The following is a 25,553-nucleotide window of genomic DNA, read 5'->3' as shown; positions in this document are numbered from 1 at the left end:
AAATTACTGTTCTCAGCTGACAGGAGTTGAACCCGGCGTAGTCTTTAAGCACCTCAAGGTGCTTTCCTGTTCATCTCAGTTGTAAAGAGTCGTTATTTGAGTTACTGTAGCCTTTAGTAATAGTCTGGCCTTTCTCCTCTGACCTCTTGCATCAACCCGCCTGCAAAACTACTGCTCACTGAAAGTTTTATTTTGTTTTACTTCATGCACCGTTCTGTACAAACTCTGGAGACTGTTGTGTGTTAAAGTCCCAGGAGATCAGCAAATTCTAAAATAGTGAAAAACTAAAATACTTCAGCAAACAACATTCCCCAATTCTGATGTTTGATGCATTAACTGTGGTGTGTGTTTTACCTCTGTAATGAAGCCCTTGGCACTTGCAGGACTCATAAAGAGAACGGCTCGGCGCAGCGTGTCCCTGTAGCGATGCAACTCTTCCATCCTCATGGTTCGGAACATCCCGGTGATCATCATGTTGATGTTCGACTCCACCTTCTGTAGAGACACGTCCATACCCTGCTGGGACGACCTGTCCAGAAAGTCCTGGATCCCTCTGATATCTAGATATGCAAAAATGATGTCACCACAGTTACATTTCGTACCCAGAGTGATCCTTTCAAGCATTTTATTGAAATGGAATATATGTGCAGTACAGTGAATATACGTTTCGCACAAATAAATGTATCACGCACATTCAGGACCCCATTTATAAGATTGCATAAACCACAGGCAGGGGAAATAACATCTCATTTAACCATCATCTTCAGTCAGCAGGCACAGACATTAGTGCGTTTCCAACCAATCTCTTCTGCCAGGAACTTCAGCTTGAAAGCTGTAGCATGTACGAGAACATTAGCATTTGCGTTAATGACACAGAGATAAGATAGACAGAGCAAGAAAGGAAGAAATGGCAGAACTGGAGCACTGTCTCAGACCTGGGGTAAATAAAATATGAATCTCCTCCAGTTAAAGCAATGCTGGCTGCATGCTCATCCTTCTGTGCAGTCAGCTCTGTCCTACATCAAACCAGTTCCAGCATGGAGAGAGGAAAGCAAGCCGAGTGCACAATTAAAGCAGGCAGAATAATAGGACTGGGGCAAGAAAAGGTGAAATGGAAAGGGGTATCTGGAGACTCTCTAACACTTCATGCAGCACTTTTTGAAACACAAATAACATATGTAGGCATGGAAAGCATAGAGTAAACTACCCTGTTGTAATGCATGTCTGAGGATTAGGCTTTTTTGTAGTGGACACTAGCTAAAGGTGGAATAGGCAATCATGCAAGGCATTGTCCAGGGCATCCACTTTACTGCTCTCCATTTCTGGAAAGCTGAATGAGTATTAATATTCCTAGGCTACCTACAGATAATGAGAGATCAAATTGCTTTTCACCAGGGAAGCCACGGTTTTCCTTTGTTTCTCGCTTTCCCTCAGAGTTCAATCAAATTCAAATGGTTTATCATCTTTTATTGGCACGTCCTGAAAATCAAAAGGCATGATGAGATTAATTGCCAGAAATATTAGCATCTAAAATGTATGAATTTGATGCATTGAATTCACAATGCATAATAGTTGAATATATTACACCTGACTTTCCTCACTGCAGGGCTTTTATGCGCTTTTGTTAACACTGCTTATAATACTGTATAATAAGAACAACCTTAGTCTAAGGCTTCTGCAGAATTTATTATCATGTATCATTGGTTTTTAGATTTTCTTTTGAATCGCTGTCTTTGCAATCTCTTGAGTAAGATTAAACATTATCGCTGTTCAAACCGATCTCAATTTTATTATTTATGTATGTATTCACATATTTGTATTTGTGTACCTTTTACACAAATTATAGGCCTGAGATGGATTTTATTTCAAGCCAAAGATACGAACTTTAAACACATTTTTATTCCCTCTAACTTACAACTGGAATCTGAAACTATGCTTTTCTTTCTCAGTCGAGTAGCAAATGATAGCAGTTTAAGCTGCTCATATGATTGTACTTTATGCTCTGCAGTTCTACTCTAATGAAGCCACCTGTGCGTGTACACACATCTCCAGCACAAGAATATTGGCTAATTCAAGACTTTTTTAAAACAGTCTATTGAATGGCACCATGCCCACATATTATTTCCAAACCACCTCCTGACATGTTTCAGGTGAAAAGACACCCACACAGACACAGAGAGAACATGCACACAGACTCCACACAGACAGTAGCCTAGGCTCAGGATCGAACCACAGACTTTAAAGCTGTGAGGCAGGAACACTATCTGTTACACCACATGATGCCCTGAGTGGTCAGACTACAAAGCTAAATCAAACCTTACACTGGCTGGCCTGAAAAACCTTGCCTCAAGACAAAAAAACAAGCCAAACACTTTATTTATTCTTTTTGTTCTTCTTGTTAGAAATTTGTTTGACTGAAATAATTTTAAATATACTTCAAAAAGTAAGAATGTTCTTGAAGAAAAGCTGGTTTAGGCCAGTGACCTTGATGTGAAAATCAAGTAAGTTTATTCTCTAGTCAGAATGTTAATTCCATTTTAAACAACAGACAACCACTCGATCTTGCTCTGTGGAGAATCTTAGCTAGATCGGTGATAGACAGACACACAGATTGAACAATGGCAAAAATCCCAGTTAAACATAAAACGGGTCTCTCAAGTTCCTGGGCATGAACAAACAGGAAGGACGCTATTGAATTCGGATCAATTCCAATATCTAATCAGTTCATCTGCTGGTTACAATGATAATGCTTTATACTGTTAGCTAGCTCACCAGTTTAACCGCCTATGTGCAGATGTTGCTGTCACGCTTTCTAATGGTTATCAATAACAGACATCTCAAAAGTGATGTAGGTGATATAATTATGCAGTATAGTTTTTTTTTATTTAAGTTAGCAATTAGACTGCACAGAAAACACAATCTAGAGAAAAAGTTCTAGCTCTAGTAAAGTCAGACTCGACATGTTACTATATCACTTGCCAACTGTAGCTTTTAACTTGATGTCACTCATGTAGATAGGTCTATGAATGTAAATTTATTCTTTTTTAATTTTTCGAACATTAATTTTTTCCTCTTTAGTCTGCGACTGGCCGCCGTGGCTGCAAGCCAAATCGGAGACACACTAGATAGTTAATTAGTGACCAAAATGAAGTGATTAAACAAGTGAAATCAGGTGTGGATAAGATTAAAGACCCCTGTCTTAGGTGCAGCTGCATAGAAGGCATTATGTGTCTTCTGTAAGTCTTTTAAGTTGAAGTTAGCAAGAAAAAAGGCACCAACAATGCAGGTGTAGTCTTTCTAAATTTCCTTTCACCTTCAAAGTCCATCAGATGAAAGTCTAAAACTTTAGTCTTCTACCTGGACTTTTTGAAAATGAATGACTTTTTCCAAAATCCAAAACAAGGAAGAGACTCATGCTGTTTGTGCTAAATGATCATGCTTCCAAAAGATATATTTGACATGATATCATAGTACATGTTTTATGTCCCTTTAAGCATACACAAATCATTTGACTATTCTATGAAATTTATAAATGAGAAGTTTATTCATGCTGAATAATTCATCCTGTACATTTTCTTATACAGTATACTGTTGGAGCAAAGGATATACAACATGCTTTTGGACACAGCTGGTGTATAAAGACAGAAGGCAGAAGGTTACATGGTCACCTAAGGTTGGGAGCAACACAAACATGTTCGACTGGGTCGGGAGAGAGCGACCAGATTGTGTAAGGTCATGTGACCTGTCAAGGGTGGCAGGACAGGACATGGAAGCCTGCAGCATGCCAATAGTTCTCATGCCATTTGAGCCTTTCCCCTTGCACTTTGATTGAAGAGATTTTGGGGTGATCTGACTGGGCATGCATCTACGTGAAAATATTTCACTATCATAGTGCTTAAAGATACTTGTGTATAAAAGTATATCACATACACACTGCAAATTTCTCACATCACATTTCTTTATGCATTTGTATATTTAGCATAATGCTTATACAACTTCTGAGAAAAAAACAAAAACAAAGTTTGATTAAGGTTTTTGCTTTAAAAATATTGCAATGTAAGAGAAAAAGTTTCCAGCTGCATGGAGAGATTTTACGCATTTGCCAAAAAAATCAATCTGCCAATTCCCAGGCCACAGGAACATCATAAAGCGTAGACAGATCCATCTGTTTCCTCCACTTACATAGGCTAATAGGGACACCAGAGAAAACTATATTGCTCTAAGGACAGTTAGGTAGATGTCATAAAAAAATAAAAATAAAATAAAATAAAAAAGCAATTTGGTGCTAGTCAGAAGTGACCATCAAATAAATGTACTTCGAATTCTGATTCAAGATTCAAGAATATAGAAGCTTTATTGTCTTGAATCTTGAATGATGATGAAAACGTCATAGTAGTACATGTAATACCACTGGCCCAGGCAGGATCATGATAGGGTTCTTATGTCATACTGCATTTTTTATTACATATACGTAACTGTCCTGCGAGCAACATAAGACCACAGCGTGCAGGTGATGCAATTACATTATATGTATGCAAGATATAAAATTTAGTATCTGCCAATAATATAGTCTTTATAAAGTTGCAAATAGTTTTTCGAACGGCACGTTTCGTCTGCATAGTAAGTTTCCCCAGCTGGGTTAATTAGTGGGGTCACTGCCCCCTGCGCTGCCACTGGAAAACACATCTAAATATGGAGGACAAGTTTCGCAGATTGTTGGAGGAGGGTCCAAGTCACCATCTGTGTGCTGGATCGGGTTGAAAGCAAAAGCAAATCTGTGGCTGTGTTTCTCCCAATGGGCCGTGAGCAGATGATGGCACATGCCTTTAAACGCATGGACACATGCAGAGATCACACCCCAGTCTCTTCATATGGGGTCCTTCAGAGCAAAGTTCCTGCACAGCTTCTTTCTGCTCTTTCATGTCTCTATAAAGCACTCGACATACCTTGACACTACTCTCCAGATTTATAACTGCTGGAATTCTGGCAGGTTGAGCAATTAATACAAGCAGACACGAAACACTGCACTAACGCACAGACCGTGGGGGCCTTAATTTATTAGAAAACACACATGTAATTATAATCAGCGTTAGCATCTCTATTATCATTAGTGGCTGGCACAGCTCTCCAGCTGTGACTCTGCACAACACTGGGGTGGGTTTTGTGAGCCCAGCTTGGAAAACTTTTCACATGTCGCTTCAATAATTAAGCGGATGCTGGCTTGTTAGGCAAACATCGGATTAATTAAACACAGTGTGGGCAAACTCACTGTAATGTTAAACTAACAAGATGTCATGTCCTTTTTTTCCATGACCCAGAAGCAATAGACCTACATTTGTCATCAAATACCTGTAGTAGGAACTGCTGGTAATACATTTACAAGTGCATTAGTGCAGACCATAAAAAGTCATCTGTCCTCCCCAAGTAGGATATCAATTCATTCATTCTGCAAATCTCACAAGAATTACTACTGCATTTTTAGGTTAAATGGCCAAACTGCTGTTGTATCTTGCACATAATATGCTTGTAAATGACTTCCATGTTAGACTAAAGGGAAATAGTGAAATCAAAACAAAACATGTAAGAATTTATACTTCCAAAATGAGGAGCTTCAAGCGTTCTGCTTCACTGACTGTCCTGCTGTTCAGAGTGAAACTCACAATGTCAGCCTTCTTTAGAGCTCTGCTGCCTCTTGTCTTTCTTTTTCAACTTTGTTCTCTTTACTAGGAACATTTAGGTAAAAAAAAACACAGAATAGGTCAAATATATAGTTTAAAATCAGTTATTTTCCCCTTATGATTGTACCTGTACACTGGTTAGAACTAGTCACATGCAGGCTATGGTTAGGTTACACCACCCAACTGAAACAAAAGTCAGTGTTAGCCTACTGCTGTCACAGTATAATTCCACCCCACACCACCAGAGATCCCCATCACCAGAATATTAGGACATTTCTGTGACATTTGGACTTTTTCTTGTTTGTTTCTGAACTACTGGATTGCTTACTGCTTAATGTGTTTTTGCTTTGTTTGGATTGGCTTTTTTGTTTAATTCCTTTTGTCCCTTTGCCAGCTTTTACTACTAATGTTGCATTCAAACTACGTCATAAAGATTGCAGTAACAGGTTTCAACGCACATGAATGGTACCAGGAATAGGAAAGAGAAAAAAACGATTTTCTTTCAGCTCTGTGTTTCCAAATTAGGTGCTTGTGAGTAAGAAAACATGGTGGAATCAATGGATGCAACATCTATAGTTGCCAGTAAATTTGTTGAAATTGACTGAATATTCCTCTCAGAAGCTAATTTTACTTATATGTTTGATATACGCGTCGAGTTATTGAAATACAAGCACTGTATTTAAAAATAAATAAATAAGCATGTTCTTTGTTCTTTATTTTCTAGAAGTAGAATTTTAAAATATATATATATATATATATATATATATATATATATATATATATATGTATATATATATATATATATATATATATATATATATTTTTTTTTTTTAGTTTATTAAAAGAAGGCTCAACTCTTTCTTCCTCTGACCAAAATGACTGTGCACTTAGATCCAACCTCTAGCTCTTACTGTGCACAGAGTTCCAACAACATTTGTTATGAAAAATACTCTATGACCTTGCATATGAAGACAAAAGTAGCATTCAAAAACCTCTGTGTTTTTACCCTGAATCTCAGGGTAAAGTGCAGGTGGAGTTCTCAATGTGGTTGCAATTAGGCCCATTGTGCTCTTCAATATTAGCAGTTCTATACATATATTTTGCTTCTGACTTTGGTAGAGGTTAGAACATCAAGGAAAAGAAACTTAACAGTGAAACAAGAATGTATTTTCTTCCCCAACAGGAAGGAAATGAGTCAGTCTTACTTTATATTAGTGTCTCCCATACCTGTATAGTTACATAAACAATACATGCAACTAAAATCAATAGATTTATCTTATGTAAATGTGTGTGTATCAGCTCAATTTATCCTGGGTAAGTACTCAATGTACAGTGGGTTTGGAATGTATCCAGACACCTTCAGTATTTTCAAGTAATTGTGTTATAAACTTAATTTAAAATGTTTCAAAAACCCAAAGAAGTCAAGAACCAAAATCTCTTTTTAGATAAATATTAGATAGATAAATATTCGGACCCTTGGCTACGATGCTCAAGATTGATCTGATGTCCATCTGTGGTAAATTCAATTGATTGGACGTGATTTAGAAAGGCACACACCTGTCCAATAAACCACAGTGCAGGTCAGACCAGAAACCAAGTCAATAAAGTCCAAGGAACTCTCAGCGAGTTGTGTAGAGACAGATCTGGGCAGTGATATAAAAACTATTTCAAAAGCTTTGAATGTTCCCAGTAGCACAGAAGTCTGGAAACCAGGACTCTTCCTAGGAGGCCCTCAGTCAGGAAGGTGACCATGAACCCAATAGCTGTTCTAACAGAGCTTCAGAAGTCCTCTGCCGAGATGGGAGAACCTGCTAGAAAAAACATGCATCTTGAAAATACTTCCTCCATTATTTTAGAGTGGCTAGACAGAAGCCACTCCTGAGGAAAAAGCATATGGCAGCCACTTAAATGACTCTGAGAACACAAGGAAAAAGATTCTCTGGTCTAACAAGACAAAAATGGACCCCTTTGAACTCCATGTGCATATCTGTTGAGAAGCTTGATGGTGCCGGCATCATGTTGTAGGTTTTTCTCAGTGGCAAGGAGAGTTTGGACTGTTCAGAACTGAGGGAAGGTTTAGTGCAGCCAAATATAGACAGGACCTTGAAGAAAAACTGCTGCAGAATGCACGCAAGCTCAGACTGGGGCGAAGCTTCACATTTTACCATGACATCAACTTGATGCATACAGTTAAGACAACACTGCAGTGGTTGCAGGACAAAATCCCAGTTTGCAGCATTTGTAGAGACCTATTCAAGAGACTCTATTCTGTAACTGTTGCCAAAGGTGTTTCTGAATAAAGTGTCAGAGAAAGTGCGGTTTCTAATACATCTTTTTTACATTTATTACAAAAATTCAATATGATCAATTTTAAATAGAACCTGTAACACAATAAAATGTGCCAAAGCTGAAGGGGATGCTGAATATTTTCTGTTTATTGACAGGTTGTAGTATTATAGGGTTCTATCTGCCACTTATTTCTTATCTGGACAGAACCGTCACAAGGTGTAACAACAATCTGTCTCTAATTTCTCTAAATGTCTCTAAATTCTAATTCACCTATAGAAGCTTTCTTTCTTATTATGTAGAATTAACTACATTACACTATACTACCCAGTACTTACAGTGCTACCCCCCAGGAAATATCAAGTTTCTTAATGCTAAGCTAATTGTGCTGCTTGTGTAGAGTACTCACTGTACTACAGGCTTTATACCAGTCTGTAATTCAACAGTACTTACTCAGCCGTTGTAGTTACATATCTGATTAGTTATAGTTGCAATAGTTACAGCTGCACTGTAAAACATTTCAAGATGGTTAAACTTAGAAACAAAAGTTCATTTGCGGCGTTAAAAACCAAGTTATCCTTTGTTTCAACCTACAAGTGTTCATTTTTAAAAACATAAAAACTTGACTTCAATATCCAAAACGTCTCATGACAATTGGAGTTAAAGCGAAGAAATATGTCCGCATGATTTAATGAGCCTCTCATGTTTTACAATGTGAACAGTCTGGTTACTACACCACTGCATTGAACTGCATCACTTTGTAATGTGGTTTGATGCTATGTTCACTAGTTGCTATAAAAATGAAAAAAATCCACAGATGCACAATATACAGTAAGACCAAAGCATGTTATGTTTATGATTAATCACACAAATTAAATGCCAGGAGAGAATCCCCATCAGTCTTACCAGCAGAAAGTTTTCCCAGTAATTACTGTAATTTTGAGATGATGGAAATGCTACACATTACATTAGCTCAGTAGTTTCAGTTATGGGAAAACTGGGTAGAATGAGGGAAAAGACTACTAGCTTGACAGAGAGGGACAGATAATAGAAATAGATACACTATGTGGCCAAATGAATGTGGACACTTGATGCTCACACTCATGTTGGCCTTTTCTAAATGCTGCCACAAAGTTGTTTAGGATAACACACACATATGCTTGTATAGGATGTCTTATACAAAAACTGTTCAAGCATGACAATGCCCCTTTGCACAAAGTGAGGTCCAGGAAGACATGGTCTGCCAAGTATTAAGTGGAAGAACTCGAGTGGTCTCCTGCACAGAGCCCTCAGCTCAACCCCACTGAACACCTTTGGTATGAACTGCAACACCGACTGCATGCCAGACCTCCTCATTTCAGTGACCTCAGTACATAATCTCACTAATTCCAATAATCCCCACAGCCATGTTTCAAAACCTAGTGGAAAGTCTTCCCAGAAAAGTGAAGGTTATTCTAATTGCAAAGGGGAGACTAAATCTTTAATGGGATGTTATGTAAAGCATTATATTGTTCAGGTGAGATAAACAGAAAGACAGACAAGACAGACAGAGGGACATGCAGACAGACAGCTCACAGCTACTCTAAATCAAACTCCACATCAAATTCCGGTGCTAGTGGAAGTTTTTGGAGACACCCCGAGAGAAGCTTTGTGGGCCGTGACCTGAATGCAAAGAGCTAGATCTGAGGCTCAAGTGAGCTAGAGCTCTGTGCGCTTTGCATCAATCCCCACTCTTAACAGCAGGCTCTTTGCTGTGTCTAATGCTTTGACTATGCCTGCTGAAACCAACCAGCAATAACAGCACTGAAAACAAACCAGCCTGCCACAGCACACAAGCCACAAGTGAGACAACAGGTGAATGTTGTGTGTGAAAACGTAGATTACTGAACTAGATAAGTGTAAAATCTGGAAATGGCAAAAACCGATATGGCAGGAAAACTAAAATATCCCCTAAGAAATACATTTTTTCTTGGGTCCAGCTCAGGGCAAAGTGGGCAGCTGGCTCTGACGCGAGGATAATTGGGTCATTCGCCTGAATCATTGCTAATTATATCCATGAAGGGGGACAAAATTTGATTTACTCTATCTGTTTCATCTACTCATTTGTTCAGCATGGAGTCCTGAAATTTAGACAGTGTGCATGCTAATTCAACTGCATCCTGCAGTTGGCTACATGTAATTAATAAGTGATTATATCATTCTTTGCTTTGTGAGTGGATATGTATATGGACGAAGGTGGCATGGTGGGTGGCATGGTGAACACTGTGTAATTATAATGGGGTCAGTGAAATGTTTTCATTTCTTTATGGGATGTTCTATATAAATTATACATAACTAAACTTTTAAAATCCATATTTAAACCAAAAGTGCTGCACATACTATCCTACTATATAAAATATTAGTATAAAAACAGACACAGACGCACAGACACAATCTAAAAGCTATCATTAATTCTTCCCATAGTACATCCTGGTGCTATCTCTTTGAAAGCATAAGTGACACACACCCACCTAGTCATGCACATGATATAAAAGAAAACTTGACTCATCAGGCCAGACCACCTTCTTCAATTGTTCTGATGCTCACATGCCCATTGTAGGTACTTTTTGAAGTGCACAGGGGTCAGTATGTAAACTCTGACCGGTCTGCAGCAATGCAGCCCAATACATGCCAAGCTGTCACTGTGTGTCCTGACACCATTCTATCATAACCAGCATTAACTTTCAACAATCTGTAATACAGTAGATCTTCTGTGGAATCAGACCAGACTTTCACTCCCTATGTGCATCAGTGAGCCATGACCATCCATGACCCTGTGGCTGGTTCACCGGTTGTTCTTTCTTGTACAACTTAGGCTAGGTACTAACCACTCAGATCCTTACACTTTTATTTGTCCTGGTTCCAGCACATCAACTTTGAGAACTAACTGTTCACTTGCTGCCTAGATACACCCAACCCCTTGACAGGTGCCAATGTAATGAGAGCATCAATGTTTTTCACCTTACCTGTCAGTGGTTTTAATGTTATGGCTGATGGGTGTATAGTATAAGCCTTCTAGAGCAAATCTAATGTTTAGCAGTAAACTGTTCCACAGCCTCAGGATAGTGACTACAAAGGCACAGTCACCCTTGAGTTTTAGCTGGGATCGTGGCCAACAGACCTGAAGATTGCTGAGACCTGGAGGCAAAATATGCCCTGAGTACATAGATGATGTAGGGAGCCACAGGTGCATAAAAGGCTTTAAAACCAAATACAATCATCTTAAACTGGATTCTGTAGTGGACAGTGAAGGAAGCCTAAATTGGGGTAATAGGGGAACTCTTTTCTTGGGACCACTAAGCAGTCTTGTAGCCACAGATTGGCTAGCTGAAGAAAAAAAAACAGGTATCAGGCTTATCCCAAGTCACTTGTTACAAAGCAATAATTGTTACAGAACTGAATAAATTGGCAAACTGGCGAAGGCTTGTCAGGTCAACCCTTCACTGTAAAGAGTTCTGCTTGAACTACTAAACCGTGAAGTAAGCAGGGGACTATGAGGATAGAGAAATCAATTTAGCAACACATTCAATTGTCCAAAAAAGCTATTTTAAAAACAAAGTCAAAGCAATTTAAGGGTAAATTGTTCTAACTGAAAGAATGCTGATTAGAAAAGCACAACTAATGCCCAGTAGATCTATCTTCCGAATCACTGGACAAGCTTTCAGTGAGCTTTAGGCAGGAAGAAAGAGGGGATCTCAGAGGTTTCATTATGGAGGACTGTGTGAGAAGCTCAGCTTCCTGGTGGAACTGAAAACCTATCCGTTTCTCTCCGTTTCTCTGTAGAGACAGATACTTATTTATCGTGGCCTTATCCTGCTGCAGTCGAGTATGGCCTCCACGGGGACTGACAGGAAGATGGAGTTCTCTCACACGCAGCTGTGCAGCTTCCCTATCTCTCTCTTCCTCAATACCAGTCACACACACACACACACGCATTCAAGTACATACACACACCTACAGGCAACACTGATGGTTTCTCTGCCCCCCACTCACTTTTTTTTCCCACACAGACATTCTTTTAGTGGCTTCTGTCTCACTCTCTCTCTCTCACACACACACAAACAAACACACACACACACACACACACACAAACTTTTTCTTGTTCTGTTTTTCTCTTTCTTTCACCCACACACTCACACAAGTCTGACTTTTGTGGACATATAATGAGCTACAATAGAAACAACCGCATATCCTTTTTTTCAGGAAATGATAAGAGGGTGTTGACACGAAGTGGCCAAGTCCAAATTGATGAATAATATCAGCGATTATCAAGAGCCTACATGGTTAACAACGAGCAAAACCACTCAATCCCTATTACGTCTGGTAAGTCGCGTTTGATTATAAAACATGGCTTTTAATTCTGTCGCTATATTACATTCTGTAGCTGTAATTCCTCAGGATTTTTCTCTGTGTTCCAACACGATCGCCTAGTTCCAGCTTGTAGGCAAAGTGTCACCTATGTAGCTGCCCAGAATGTAGATTTCATTTTGGTGATTTAATATGCTACAATGGCAACTAAAGACTCCTTGATTCATAAGTTATAATTCATAAAATCTTACACTTATCTAGTTCAGTAATCTACGTTTTCACACACAACATTCACCTGTTGTGTCACTTGTGGCTTGTGTGCTGTGGCAGGCTGGTTTGTTTTCAGCGCTGTTACTGCTGGTTGGTTTCATAACTAGTAGCTACTAGTTTGCATTCTGTTTCTCATTATTCCTTTATTTCAAAATTTAATTTAGATCAAAGTTAGGATAATAATAATAATAATAATAATAATAATAATAATAATAATAATAGTAAATACATGTCAGGTAATCGCTGAGAAGGTGAAATCAAGTGTGATTTTGTTTTGTTTGTAAGTGAGCAAACTTGACAGAAAGAGAAAACAGAAAGCAAAAAGCTTGACCCTGAGTGCTGTACAAGACATGACTTAAATACAAGAGCTAATTAGTGTGACTGTGAGTCAGGTGTAAACCAGTCATGGGCAGCATGAGTGTCCTGATCATGTGGTGTGCAGTTGGCTGATGAGAAGCTGATCGGGCAGAACAATGACATACATGTTTGAAATGAAGACTTAATACTAGACTAAATGCATAAAAAGCTATAATAATAATAATAATAATAATAATAATAATAATAATAATAATAATAATAATAATAACAATAATAATAATAATGGCCTCCTGGGGGTCCAGCAGCAGGATCCCGCGCTCTCATTGCCGTGGCCTGGGTTCGATTCCCAGGCAGGGCGCCAACCCAGCCACTGAAGAGTTAACTCGCAGTGCCTGTCCCAAGCCCCATAAAATTGGGAGGGTTGTGACAGGAAGGGCATCCGGCGTAAAACCTGTGCCAAATCATGCGGATCAATGATCTGCAATAATAATAATAATGATGGGGAAAATTGATAGAAGGAATAGTTTTGGTTACATATCCAAAAGAAAACAAGTTCATACAAGTCTATGGTAGATATCATGAGCAGCATTTGATTATGTTCTTTGCTAACAGTTACTGTAATTGAAACTCTAATCTGGTCATTTGTGAGTCTGAGTTATGTTAGAAGCACAGGATTTTACATCATACACTGTATTGCCATTTGAACACCTGATCCATCACACCCATATATGCTTGCTGGACATCCCATTATAGAGTTAACCCTAACCCTAGTCCCGCTTTGCTGTCATAACAACCTCCACCCTTCTGGGAAGACTGTGTAACATAGCTGTGGGGATGTGCTCATTTAACCACAGAAGCTTTAGTGAGATCAGGTGAGCTGCAGCATATGAAGATGTTTGCGACAATTGTTTTCAGATGTGGGTGTGATGGTCAGGTGTACATACACTTGAGGCTATATAGTGTATATTGATTGGTTCTAATGATCGCATCAGTGCTTTACACAGCAACAATCAGACACCATTAGGTTAATGTACCAGAAATTTGTTGCTTTGCTGAAGAAACAAAGACCTAGATGAAGGGAAGAAAATTTACCCTGTAGTCAAGACAATATAAATGTCTATATCAAAGAAAATTTGTAGTCATTATAGTTTTTAAGAGGTTTCAAAACAGATCTATAGAGTAAGTGAAAAAACAAAATGCAACTGCAAATGTAAATGTAAAAACACAACTGCAAAACACTAACACTAACTCAAAAGTGCAAGGGTAAGTCCTTAATAAAGATAAAAATAGAGAGCTGGAGAATGTTTGGAGAAACATAACTCTCAAAGAATTAATCAAAGCATTTATTCATGCTTTCATATGACATTATTTTAGATATACTGTCATCTTTGTACAGCATTAACAGTACACAAATATTGCACAATTTATGCAGAGCTATTCAGAAGAAATAATTACTTTTTTATATAATATAAATTACTTTACATTAAATAACTAGGCCTCCAGACTGAAAATGTCCAATTCTTTTTTTCTTGTGATAATCCTGTGTACTGGTCAGTCAGCATTGTACATGTGATGGTCATTCTTTTTAGAGTTAATGTTTATTCATTTGCTGTTGGCTTTTTGGTTCTGCTGTTGCAATTTCTGAAATTCCCAGTGTGTTTTAGGTTTGTTCACATTTTTCATTGTGTGCATTTTGTGTGCTACTGCTAATGAACTAACCAAGCATACTGGGCCAAATGAGGTGTCAAAATGTCTTATTAATGCTCACACCAAGTCCTTGACTTACTGCTACTAGAAATTTGTTCCAGAATGGCATTGTACTCTTACCATAATCAGTGTCATAAAAGATGATAAACTTCTGCCAGGTGTACTCCATCACCACTTGGAAGATGACATCGTTCAGGTAGACAGGAGGCCGGACAAAGAGTGTGTAGTCATCAGGTTGCCCATGGCTGGTTGGAGGGCAGCTGGACCGAGGGGTTCCTGCTGGTGCCCGTTGGATGAACAGATGGGGGATGTGCATGGCATCGGCCAGTGTCTGAAGTGAGCCTGCAGACATGCATCCGATTGAGCTCACCAGAGCAAGGATGCCCCTGTTCATCAGCTCACAGGCTGTAGAAAAGGAGAAAAAGACAGAGAGAGGCATGCTTCATTAATATTGTATGGGTTCTCTACTGTTTGGTACTAGGGAGCACTTTTAGATATATACGCTGACAAGAGAAATAAAGTGAAGACAGAGAGTGGATGTACATTAAAAGTAACTGAGAAACACCAAAAACAAATATAGCTCCCTTTACCAAAGTCAGCTTCTTGTTCGCTTTAGGACATGGTGATTATGTGACTCAAGTTCAGATATAATTGCAAACTTGAAGCCAAGGACTAAGTAATCAATGTGCCTTTTCAGTGTGCTTAATTACTAATTAAATATAGTTCAAATAGATTCAGCACCATCATGAGGTTGCTATTGCTGCCACAGAGGCCATGGCATTATGGCTGCTATTGGATCTCAATACAAAAAAACTTAAGCTCACTAGCATCAGCTTATATTACATACCGCACGGTGTAAAGCACTCTACATGAACCAATTAATTTCTCAAGTGCATAGTTTGCAAAAAAAGAAAAGGAAAAAAAAAAAACAGCCCAGTGATCTATCATTAGAGGGCACTGGTGCTGCTCCTGAGCTCTTTATATGCTCTTTTCACCTCTTGCTACTGTTCCAATCCACAGTCATGACTTTGATAGATGTGTGTGCAGTCATGTAACCCAACCCATCCTCTCTGTCACTGCCCTGAAATAGAGTGTGTTATTAATGCTAATAATATTTTAATGTCAAAGGAAAAAGAAAAAAAACACTTCAAAAAAGCATTCGCTCCAAGCAAGGGCCAACAGATTTCCCTGCCACCCACTGTGCTCCTGGACACACAGGAGCATCAATGCCAGACACATACATTCATCTCACTTGGCTTGTTTCATTGCTTGTCACCAGATTCGGGGAAGGTGAAACATGGAGCATGTCGCCTGAGCTGAGGTGCGATGTAATTTGCCAGTTGGCAGAAAAGTCCCATGTCCAGGGCAAAGCATGACAGTGGCTGTTGAGCCTTTTAGAGATCAGAAAAATTGGTCACTATGAAAAAATACAAAAAAAGCACATGATGGTGCTCAGTATAAAACAATGCAACAAACAAACAAATAAATACCATGAATGTCACCATTTGTTTTCATTCTAAGAGTACACTAGGAGTTTTTACATGCTCCCATTTTCATTAACCTGAATGATTTCAATTTGATTGAAGATTCTGAAAATACTATTTATACATACTCTAAACATTGCAATTTTACATATTTATTTAACATTTACATTACATATATTCTGTCTCCACCTATGACCAGATATTTCCACAGGATGATATGTTTAGGCTGTAAAACGTAAGATTAATAAACACATGTACCACTGAACTGCACATGTGAGCAAGGTATTCCTGAATTTGATTGAGCACGTAGTCAGATTCAAGTGTTCACAGGGCAAATTGTTCCCTATTTACCGAATTATTTCAGATCTACACCACCCCTTTTAAATTCACTCTAAATTCACATTCACAAGTCAATCGGATTGATTGTGATGTTTACATGCTTTGTGATCTGATTGAGCTAACAGATTATTTTGCTGCCTGTAAATGTGCTTAAAATTGCTTAGACCATTTTAGTGTTTCTCCATAAAAACACACTACTGCAAAGCAGAATCTTTTTTCAAGTGATAATAATTGCTATAACAATTCTAATACATGTGTTTTTACCGAGTGACCTAAAATGTCACCATTTCCTATGTCTGTCTGAAATTTTGCTAAAACATGTTTCTGCAAAGTGACAGTGACAAGTTTAGTGAAGCTCGACTTTATGCAAATAAGCACAGCCACAACTCTGTGTTTAGCCTTTATCAAGCTGTGGCTTCACAAAAGGGAAGAATTTCAGTTGCCTGTAACCAAATCCATAGAAATGTCATCAAACTACCCGCCAGCAGCCAGCAGAGCAAGGCATGTGCATGCGGCGACAAAACAGCGTTAATCCTTAGGAAAATATAACTCCCTTCAAGCATAAACATACTTACACTTAAGCAGATTCGCTTAAAAACACACACATTTGCAGCTCACATCCAAGCCATGTGTCAGATATTGGACTACTGGATTAGACTGAATTAACTGCCTGATTCTAGTTTACATTTAATCTGCCAGTGTTTTTATTGATCTCTTCAGTTGATCATGCTAGTGGAATTAGCATGGTTACAATGGAATATTCATTAAAAAAATGCATTAGCACAATTTACTAGTTAATGTGTGTAATTAGTAATGTGATCTAGCATTTGACCGTAGAATATAGCAATTGCCAGTGTGAAGCAAAAAGCCATTATTCTAAATCCCGTGGTCAAAATAAACCACTGGAAATGTCTTGGCGGGTTCAGCCGATGGTCAGGCTGTTAAATCAACTTGAAAATATAACCTCAGAAAAATGCTTTCATAAAGCTGGTGCACAGAAGTAGCCTTGTAGATTAGACTGTTGATATATTCAATTCATGTCATGTACTTTTATGTACTGAAAGGATTGGACTTTAATCAGTGTGATTTTGCAAAAATAAGCCTAAATATTCATCCATTCACCTTCTATACCCGCTTTATTCCTAACTAGGGTCACGGGGGTCTGCTGGAGCCTATCCCAGCACACATTGGGTGAAAGGCAGGGGTACACCCTGGACAGGTCACCAGTCCATCGCAGGGCCACATATAGACAGACAACCACACACACACTCACTCCTATGGGCAATTTAGAATTACCAATCAACCTAATGTACATGTTTTTGGACTGTGGGAGGAAACCAGAGTACCTGGAGGAAACCCACGCAAGCACGAGGAGAACATGCACAGAAAGGCCCCTGCCTGTTCGAACCCGGGATTCGGACCCAGGACCTTCTTGCTGTGAGGCAACAGTACTAACCACTAAGCCACCGTGCTGCTCTAAGTATAAATATATAAACGTATAATATATTTTACGACGCGTGCTCGAGTGCCAGTTAGTGAATGGAGGGAGGAGAAGGTGAGCAGTAAGAACTGTACAACCGCGGGGAATTAGACTAACGAATGTATTGTGTTGCAGTGATAGAAAGGAGTGAGAGAGAGAGAGAGAGAGAGAACTAGCATGTGTACTGGCACATGCTGAAAAGTGATAGAAAAGATGAATAAAGCAGTCCAGCTTCATTATTCCCTAAGCAAAACTGGGAAGTGTTATGTATTATTTTAAAATGTTTCAATGTGATTTTGAATTTTGGCAATGCTACAACCATCAGTGAGAGCTCTTTAGGTTAGCGGGATGGTGTAACTCTTATTCCTTTCTGTCACAGTGACATTAACCAATCACGGGCAGCAGTACACCTAGGCAGAACAGGAAAGATAACACTTTCCTTCAAGTGTGTACAACTGACCTGCATGAGCAGCATTTAGAAAACATGTGGTTTCAGCAATGATTTTCTCTGCTTTGTAGCTGTGAGATGATAGGGGAGAGCTAGCTGGTGAGTAAGAATAAATAATCAGATTCTGAGAAAATTAAGAAAAAAAAACAAAAATATGGGGAAAAAAGTGTGTTCCCCTATAACACAAGACTTTGTGTGAACATTTTAATCTGAAAATAAATTAACTGAGTGCATAGTTAATATAAATTCATGCTAATTAATGCTAATATAAATTCAGAATACAAAGACAACAAATTAGTGCTGGGCCAAAATAATTGTAGGCTGTATATGCCAGGTGATGTGTAAACATGTATGCTCTTAATCTACTGGTATCGATGAGCTCTTCAGAAATAAGTAAATGAATACAATAATTAGATGAACACAACAACCAAGCAAACAAAGTGGGCTTCTACAAGCAGAGAAACACACACACACACACACACATAATAATAATAATTTCACAGCAGTTTAGTGTAAAGGAGAAAACAGTGAAGTAGAGACGAAGGAGCGGTCAATAGTCAAGATTCCAAAGTAAAGCAAATCCCACCTGCTTATCTTTGCCATTCTCACAGAGCTAAAACAAACAAAACAAGTGCTCACCATTTAACAGGAGACACAGACAACTTCTTTGAAAGTCATACAGTGTGATCATCAATCACAAGTTATAAAATAATGAGCTTTTAGTAATAGAGGCCTGTGTGAACCGTACAGGTTCTCTTTCAGGAGGTCTAAGCATTCCTAGGAGAAAAGCTTGTAGAACACAGCCAGTCTATGCAGGGTTGAAGCATTAAGTGTTGTCCCATGACTTGGCAGCCCCACCTGATATAGCGGCAGCGGCAGTCATAGCTGAGTGCCTTTGTAGTGACTGTGGAGTGTTTCGGCAGAAAGGCCCCATTTACTCCTGACAGGTGAACACGACAGAAAGCTCAATATCACGCTCTGCTGCCTTCACAGTGCTTGAACATTCTGTCTAGGCATTACTGCCCTCCCTCACACACCTGCTCAAGCCGTGTTTCCTAATAAAACCCGCTACTGTTTATTCACAAAAAGAGAGACAGCGTTCTGTGTCCTGAAGCTCACATGAGGCGTGTTAATCATGCATGTGTTCTTACTGCAGACTTCAGCTGAGTGTCACTGTCTGCTGAACAGTTATACCAATAGTAGTACCTAAAGTGTGACCATTATAACATTTCAGTATAATTAATGTCAATGAGTCTTCCGTCAGGAATAGCAGATGAAGCAGAAACTTCTGTTCTTTTTATGAAACATCTGTAGCATTGCAAAAATATTACAGTAAATAATAACATCTATTTTGGTGAAATTTGGTCAAATATATCTAGTATTTATTATTATAAGATTACAATAAACCAAATATAAGATTATTAAGCCTATTTCAAGGCTTTCAAGCTTTAAATGATCTATTTTGCTTCTGACTAGAAATTAGCAAATCTGCAGAGAAGAAGAAAATTTAAAGCTTAAATATTGTAAAATATGTCTAATATTATAAAATATGCCAAATACTATAATAGTTGGTTTATCTTAGTCTTATAATATAAAATAGTAGATCATTTTTACTAGATGCAAGATATTTTTTAACTTGCTAAGATACATTTGCTCATATGTTCATCCATCTTCAATTCATCCCTCCAACCTCATTTAGTAGGTTATTATTTCCATAGTAACGACATGCACAAGGAATGAATCTTTTTTAAAACGTGATCGTTGATATGGTTTTCTGTGATGAGACATTTGTTTAGTCAGTCCCTCCAGGATCTTCAGTGGTAGGAGTTTAAAAGAAGAATCCTATACTTGCAAATTCACCAATTTAAGTCTTCAAGAAAAAAACTCCCACAAAACACACACACACACAAAAAAAAAAATCTTGAAACTTAAAAAATTTTTTTGTCTGCAACAATCAAAATCACAAAAAACCCCAGGACAGACTGTAGAGTGGTTTTAAAAGAAGCCCTCAGTTGCAGCATTTTGTAAATGTCAGAATTCAGAACCAGGGCTTTCTGGTTTCTTTCTGCTTCTTTTTTTTTCTTTGTTTGTTTGTTCCTTTGTTTGGTTGGTTGTGGTATATAGGCCACCTTTCATGTTATGAGTTTAAGTGGTATGGAATTGTGTATTAATTATTAAAAACACTTTAATAAACACGTGTGTATAATAAGTCCAAATTCCATAAAATGCTATTTAAGTGCAGTAATGAACTACGACTGCTCTACTCTATGCTGCTTTCTGCCAACCTTTGTCTTCATGAACGAGTTGTAGTACAGATCATATTTAGATACTGAGGAAAGACAGAAATTAACCATCATTCCTGCTCTTTTACTGCACTTCCCCTCTTACTTTGCTTTATGTTTGTCACACCGCACACTGCTAGAGGTATCTAGAAACACACACAACAGTAGGGGAGAATGATTTGAACATTTCCGTATAGGTAACTCTCCAAATGTCACAAAGCAAGCGTTTGATGGAGGGATGATCTCGCGGTATTAAAGGGACCTGTCTTACTGTCTCTGAGCGTAATGAAGACTCATGAGCACGTTAGCATGCCAGCTGGCTGCAGACAAGAGGAACACAATCAATGCGCAGCAGGCCCACCTGCTTCTGTGTGTTTAAAGTGTTTTTAAGAGGATAACGTAGCTCTTCAGAGAGATAAAGAGAAGAGGATGAGGCAGCCTCGTATATCTTTCTTCAGCTTAGAAGAAGGCAGAGCTTGCATCACCATTTTTTAATTTTTTTTTGTAGGGGGGTGGAGTGTGTAAGCACTGGCATGTTCTCTTGCCTCTTCACTTAAATCAGTATGCAGAAGTTTTCTTTCTAATTGAAGCGATTCAAATTGAGCCATTTATCACAGGGCCAATCTCCTCCGGGTAAAGCACAAGCATTGAACCTGTGACTCATTAGAAACCTCCCCAGTATCAATCCTCCCTCTCCTCTGCTTTCATCTCTCACTTACATTCATCTTCCTCATCCTGCTTGACTACTTCCTCCATCCTTCCTAACACCTTAAAGTGGAATCTGAGTTGGGGGCGGTGTTTTACAAGCATCCAATATGTCACTATTGTGATTCCAGTCCCTGTTTGTCACATCAGTACACAACTCCATTCTGTCTTCTTGACACGTTCTGTTAGTTTTTTTCTTTTGTTTCATTTGATTCTTTGGTTTATTTTCATATTTAGTTCTTCTATAATTATCATTGCCAGTTTAAACTCTTTCTGAAAATGTACTCTGGTATTCAGCACAAAAAATCCATGAGAAAACAACCCATTGTTTATTCTCCATGTCACCTGCATGCTAACAGATGCGTAAAATAGATGATGATGCACATTTCATTGCTTTTTAAAAGCAGCTTTAATTGAGAAATGATGCGTTCACTTTCATTTTTATCCTGAACCCTGCAATAATTCAGTCTAACTTTGCCTTTGTGCCTTCACACAGGCTGTGTCTCAATCTGCTAAATAAATTGTATGTTCAAAAAAAGTAATGACACCATCGCTGGTGTTCTAATTTGCTTCTTTTTTTAGTATGCCGTTTGCAACGTGGCCACAGCATGCACACGGCATGCAAAAAAAAAATCTCTGAGGGAGAGAGGGTGAGTGAGAGAGAGAGAGACTGAGAGAGAGAGAGAGAGAGAGAGAGAGAAAGAACTTCTCTACATGAGAGAGACAATTCTCTTTCATGCAGCACCACCGTCATTACCCCACTACAACTCAGAGACTATACTTTAATTTTGATAATCAGTTTCCTCTCTTTATGGACACATTTAGACAACAATGGAGGGAAATCAGCTGTTTGATGATGATGGTAATGATGATGAAGATGATAATGATCACGGTCTGGTTTGCTGCAGCTACAGCCAGGGACAAGGCCAAGCTGCAGCGTGTCATCCACTCTGCTAAGAAGGTGATCGGCTGCAGTCTCCCATCTCTCCAGGAGCTATACGTCTCCAGGACCCGGAGACGTGCAGCCAAGATCACAGCCGACCCCTCTCATCCCGGAAACAAACTTTTTCAGTCCCTCCCCTCACACCACAAGAACAGTTTCTTCCCCACTGCAGTCAGCCTGCTGAACAGTGCCTCACTTCCCCTCAGATGACACATTCTAAATTGCACTACTGTTCATTCAAACTCAGACTTTTGTACACAATATTTATTTCATTCTAGACTGTGTACATACTTCACGTCTGTATATATGTTTGGACAGTCACTTTCACTTTTTACATTCTAAATTGCACTACTTCTCATGCAAGTCACTTTATACAGTATTTATTTAACTTATTCTAGCTCTATTCTAAAATTGTGTACATTTGTACAGACATCTCATACCTGTGTATATGTATATATACCTGACACCAAGACAAATTCCTAGTACTGTAAAGTGCTCTTTGCTGACCCTTTGCTGTACCTGGCAATAAAACGTTTTCTGATTCTGATGATGGGACAGAGTTAAGAAACCAGGTACATAGCCTAGCTAGATAAATAAGGCTAAGAAATGATGAGCGTATGATTATATCATCCTTTAGAACTGGTTTGTGTTGTGCTAGAATACACAGATGTCTCAAAAAACATCGGACTTGTGATAAATAAGTAGCCAGTTTAAATCAGTCATAGCTCAAATTTTACTTCAGTGGCTTAATACTACTACTACTACTACTACTACTACTAATAATAATAATAATAATAATATAATTGTATACACTACTACTATCACTACTACTACCACTACTATTTCTTCTTCTTCTTCTTCTTAGTAGTAGTAGAAGTAGTAGTAGTAGTAGTAGTAGTAGTAGTAGTAAAGCATTTTATTTATAAGTGCTTTTCATTGTACACAAACATTTCAGAGTGCAAAATAATCTGATAATAAAATTTTAATAAAGGAGAAGTAATAAAACAACAACAGTGAAGAATAATATAGAAACAGAATAAAAGAAAAGCTGCATATTTTATAGTTATGAGATAGCAAACTAAGAGGTTGAGTGCAGATTAAGAGCTGAATATAAGTTATATAAGGAGGAAAATGGTGCAAGAAGTCAGATGCATGTATGTAATCCCAGATGACTTGTACATACTACATAGCAGAACACCAAACACTACAGTGCTTCTGTAAGTGCTGGTACTCCTAGATTTCTGAAACTGACACAAACTGAGATTGAGCTCTGACACAAACTGAAACTGAGATTTGAGCTCTTAAAAGATTTGAGCAGTAAAAAAATGACCAATCAATGAAGTCTGTGCTTTATTTAAAATGATAATGAACTGAATAGACATGTTTCACGTTTGCCATTTTGTTTATTTGAGTGCTTTTGTTATGTGAAATTAGTCACTTAATTTAGGTGAATTAGGCCACAATAGGTCACACTGCCAATGTGTCATTATGTTTAGCTTGGAATGTTGCTGAATTCCTGAGTGAATTGCAATAATTACAAAGAATGTAAAAGATGTTATTGATGTGACATTGTGTTTTGAACCCTGAAGGCAGCCTGAAGAAGTAATTCTAGTTGATGCATTATATTAAATGATATTTTATTTCGAGCAAATGAAGTGGACAACTTTAAAGCAAATTCAGAGTTGATTTTTGATCCCAGGTGGTAGGAAAAATAATTGGTATTTGTAACTTTATTGGCATTCAAAGTAATACAAGAACAATACTGTTAATGCCTTTTTTGATGATGATGATGTCAATGCATGAGATATGACCTATAGATATACACTGCTTAAGTTTAAATGAACATCTTTCTAAAAATCCTGTTCACATATTCACATATCACAATCATCCCATATAAATTCATATTAAAGATTATTATGTTGATTTGTAAAGTTCTACTCAGATTTATATCCCAAAGATTCCCAGGCTCATAGTTGCAACTGACAGTCACTGACAAGGGAATCAATCCATCCATCCATCCATCTTCTGTACTATGTATCCTATGCAGGGAGCCTGGAGTCTATCCCAGAGGACTTGGGGCACAAGGTGAGGGACACATTGGACAGGGTGCCAAACCATTACAAGGCACAATCACACTCACACACTGAGTCACACACTGCGGACAATTTAAAGATGCCAATCAGCCTACACTGCATGTATTTGGACTGGAGGAGGAAATCGCAGTACCTGGAGGAAATCGAAGAAGCACAGGGAGAACATGCAAACTTCACACACACAGGGCGGAGGCGGGAACTGAAACACCAACCACTAACCACTAAGCTTCCACACCCCCTGGGGTATCTAATACGGCAAAAATAAATTCTAATACATTTTGGAATTTGCAACATATTGCATTTTCCTACAGGACAACTACGCATGCTGATGCCTACCGTCAAATGTTTTGCACCCATTTTTTATCCTGTCAAAATACGAATGCTAACTAGTGAAGTGATGCTGATGTATCCTCTCTGGAAACAGTTACTGCTATGCTGCGTGGCCGTAAACCATGTTACATGATGACGAGCGGAAGGCATTTCTAGGCTTGGCGAAGCAGTGGAGGAGTGTCATTTTTCGTGCAGCCGGAAAACTGCAGATTATCTTGACAGGGATTGATTTGTTGTGAAATCATATGTTTCATTAGGTTTGATGTATATCAGACTTACAAGGTTTGAGTGCAGCCCAACTCTGGACCTCTTCATCTACAACAAGCATGCTGTGTCTCACTATTTGCACTATGTGTAACTAGGATTTGATATTAAAATCGCTACAGTTTTACACTGAGCAGCAGTTTTTATTAAACTCTTAAACTCCCCAGACCAGTGAGTAGGTCCTGATTTATATTCCTCACTAGCCTTTTTAAACTTTGCAATCAAACTTAATAAATAATATGTTTGAAGATAAATAATGGAATAATAAGCTAGAAGGGTTGAGTTGTATAAAAGAATTACTTACAAATAAACAAAAGTTGTGTGTTTGTCCAATGTACTGAACAAATTCACTGAATGTCAATCAAATGAGCATAAATATGAGCATAGATTTGAGAGAGTAGTTACTGATTTCCGTGCTTACAAGATGAAGCAGACAAAAAAAATGCAAAGTAGAATCATACAAAAGCCACATGTTATACCCATGTTATACTACACTATTTTAGACTATGCTAACACCAAGACACATTACCTCATTTGAAGATTTGTCTCATGCAGCTTTGCAGAGGGGAGGATGCATTT

The 25,553-nt window shown here is 38.4% G+C and overlaps 1 protein-coding gene across 4 annotated transcripts in view; it reads right to left on the bottom strand.

Moving 5' to 3' along the window:
- Positions 1-25,553, bottom strand: part of grid2 (glutamate receptor, ionotropic, delta 2) — a 426,076-nt gene that overhangs the window by 169,279 nt on the left and 231,244 nt on the right. For all 4 annotated transcript variants that reach the window (XR_009204631.1, XR_009204632.1, XM_058390630.1 and 1 more), the window contains exons 3-4: positions 14,727-15,011; positions 355-560 (exon numbers count right to left, since the gene is read on the bottom strand). Coding sequence is in view for 2 of the 4 variants with exons in the window: in XM_058390630.1 (XP_058246613.1) it covers positions 355-560; positions 14,727-15,011 (491 nt within the window). In the remaining 2 variants the exon portion in view is untranslated. The remainder of the gene's footprint in view (positions 1-354; positions 561-14,726; positions 15,012-25,553) is intronic.

Source organism: Hemibagrus wyckioides, linkage group LG05 (genome assembly GCF_019097595.1).
Source record: "Hemibagrus wyckioides isolate EC202008001 linkage group LG05, SWU_Hwy_1.0, whole genome shotgun sequence".
In the NCBI taxonomy this organism is placed as follows: domain Eukaryota; kingdom Metazoa; phylum Chordata; class Actinopteri; order Siluriformes; family Bagridae; genus Hemibagrus; species Hemibagrus wyckioides.
The sequence above is the reverse complement of the archived record's forward strand: the minus strand, read 5'-3'. Positions and strand labels throughout refer to the sequence as shown.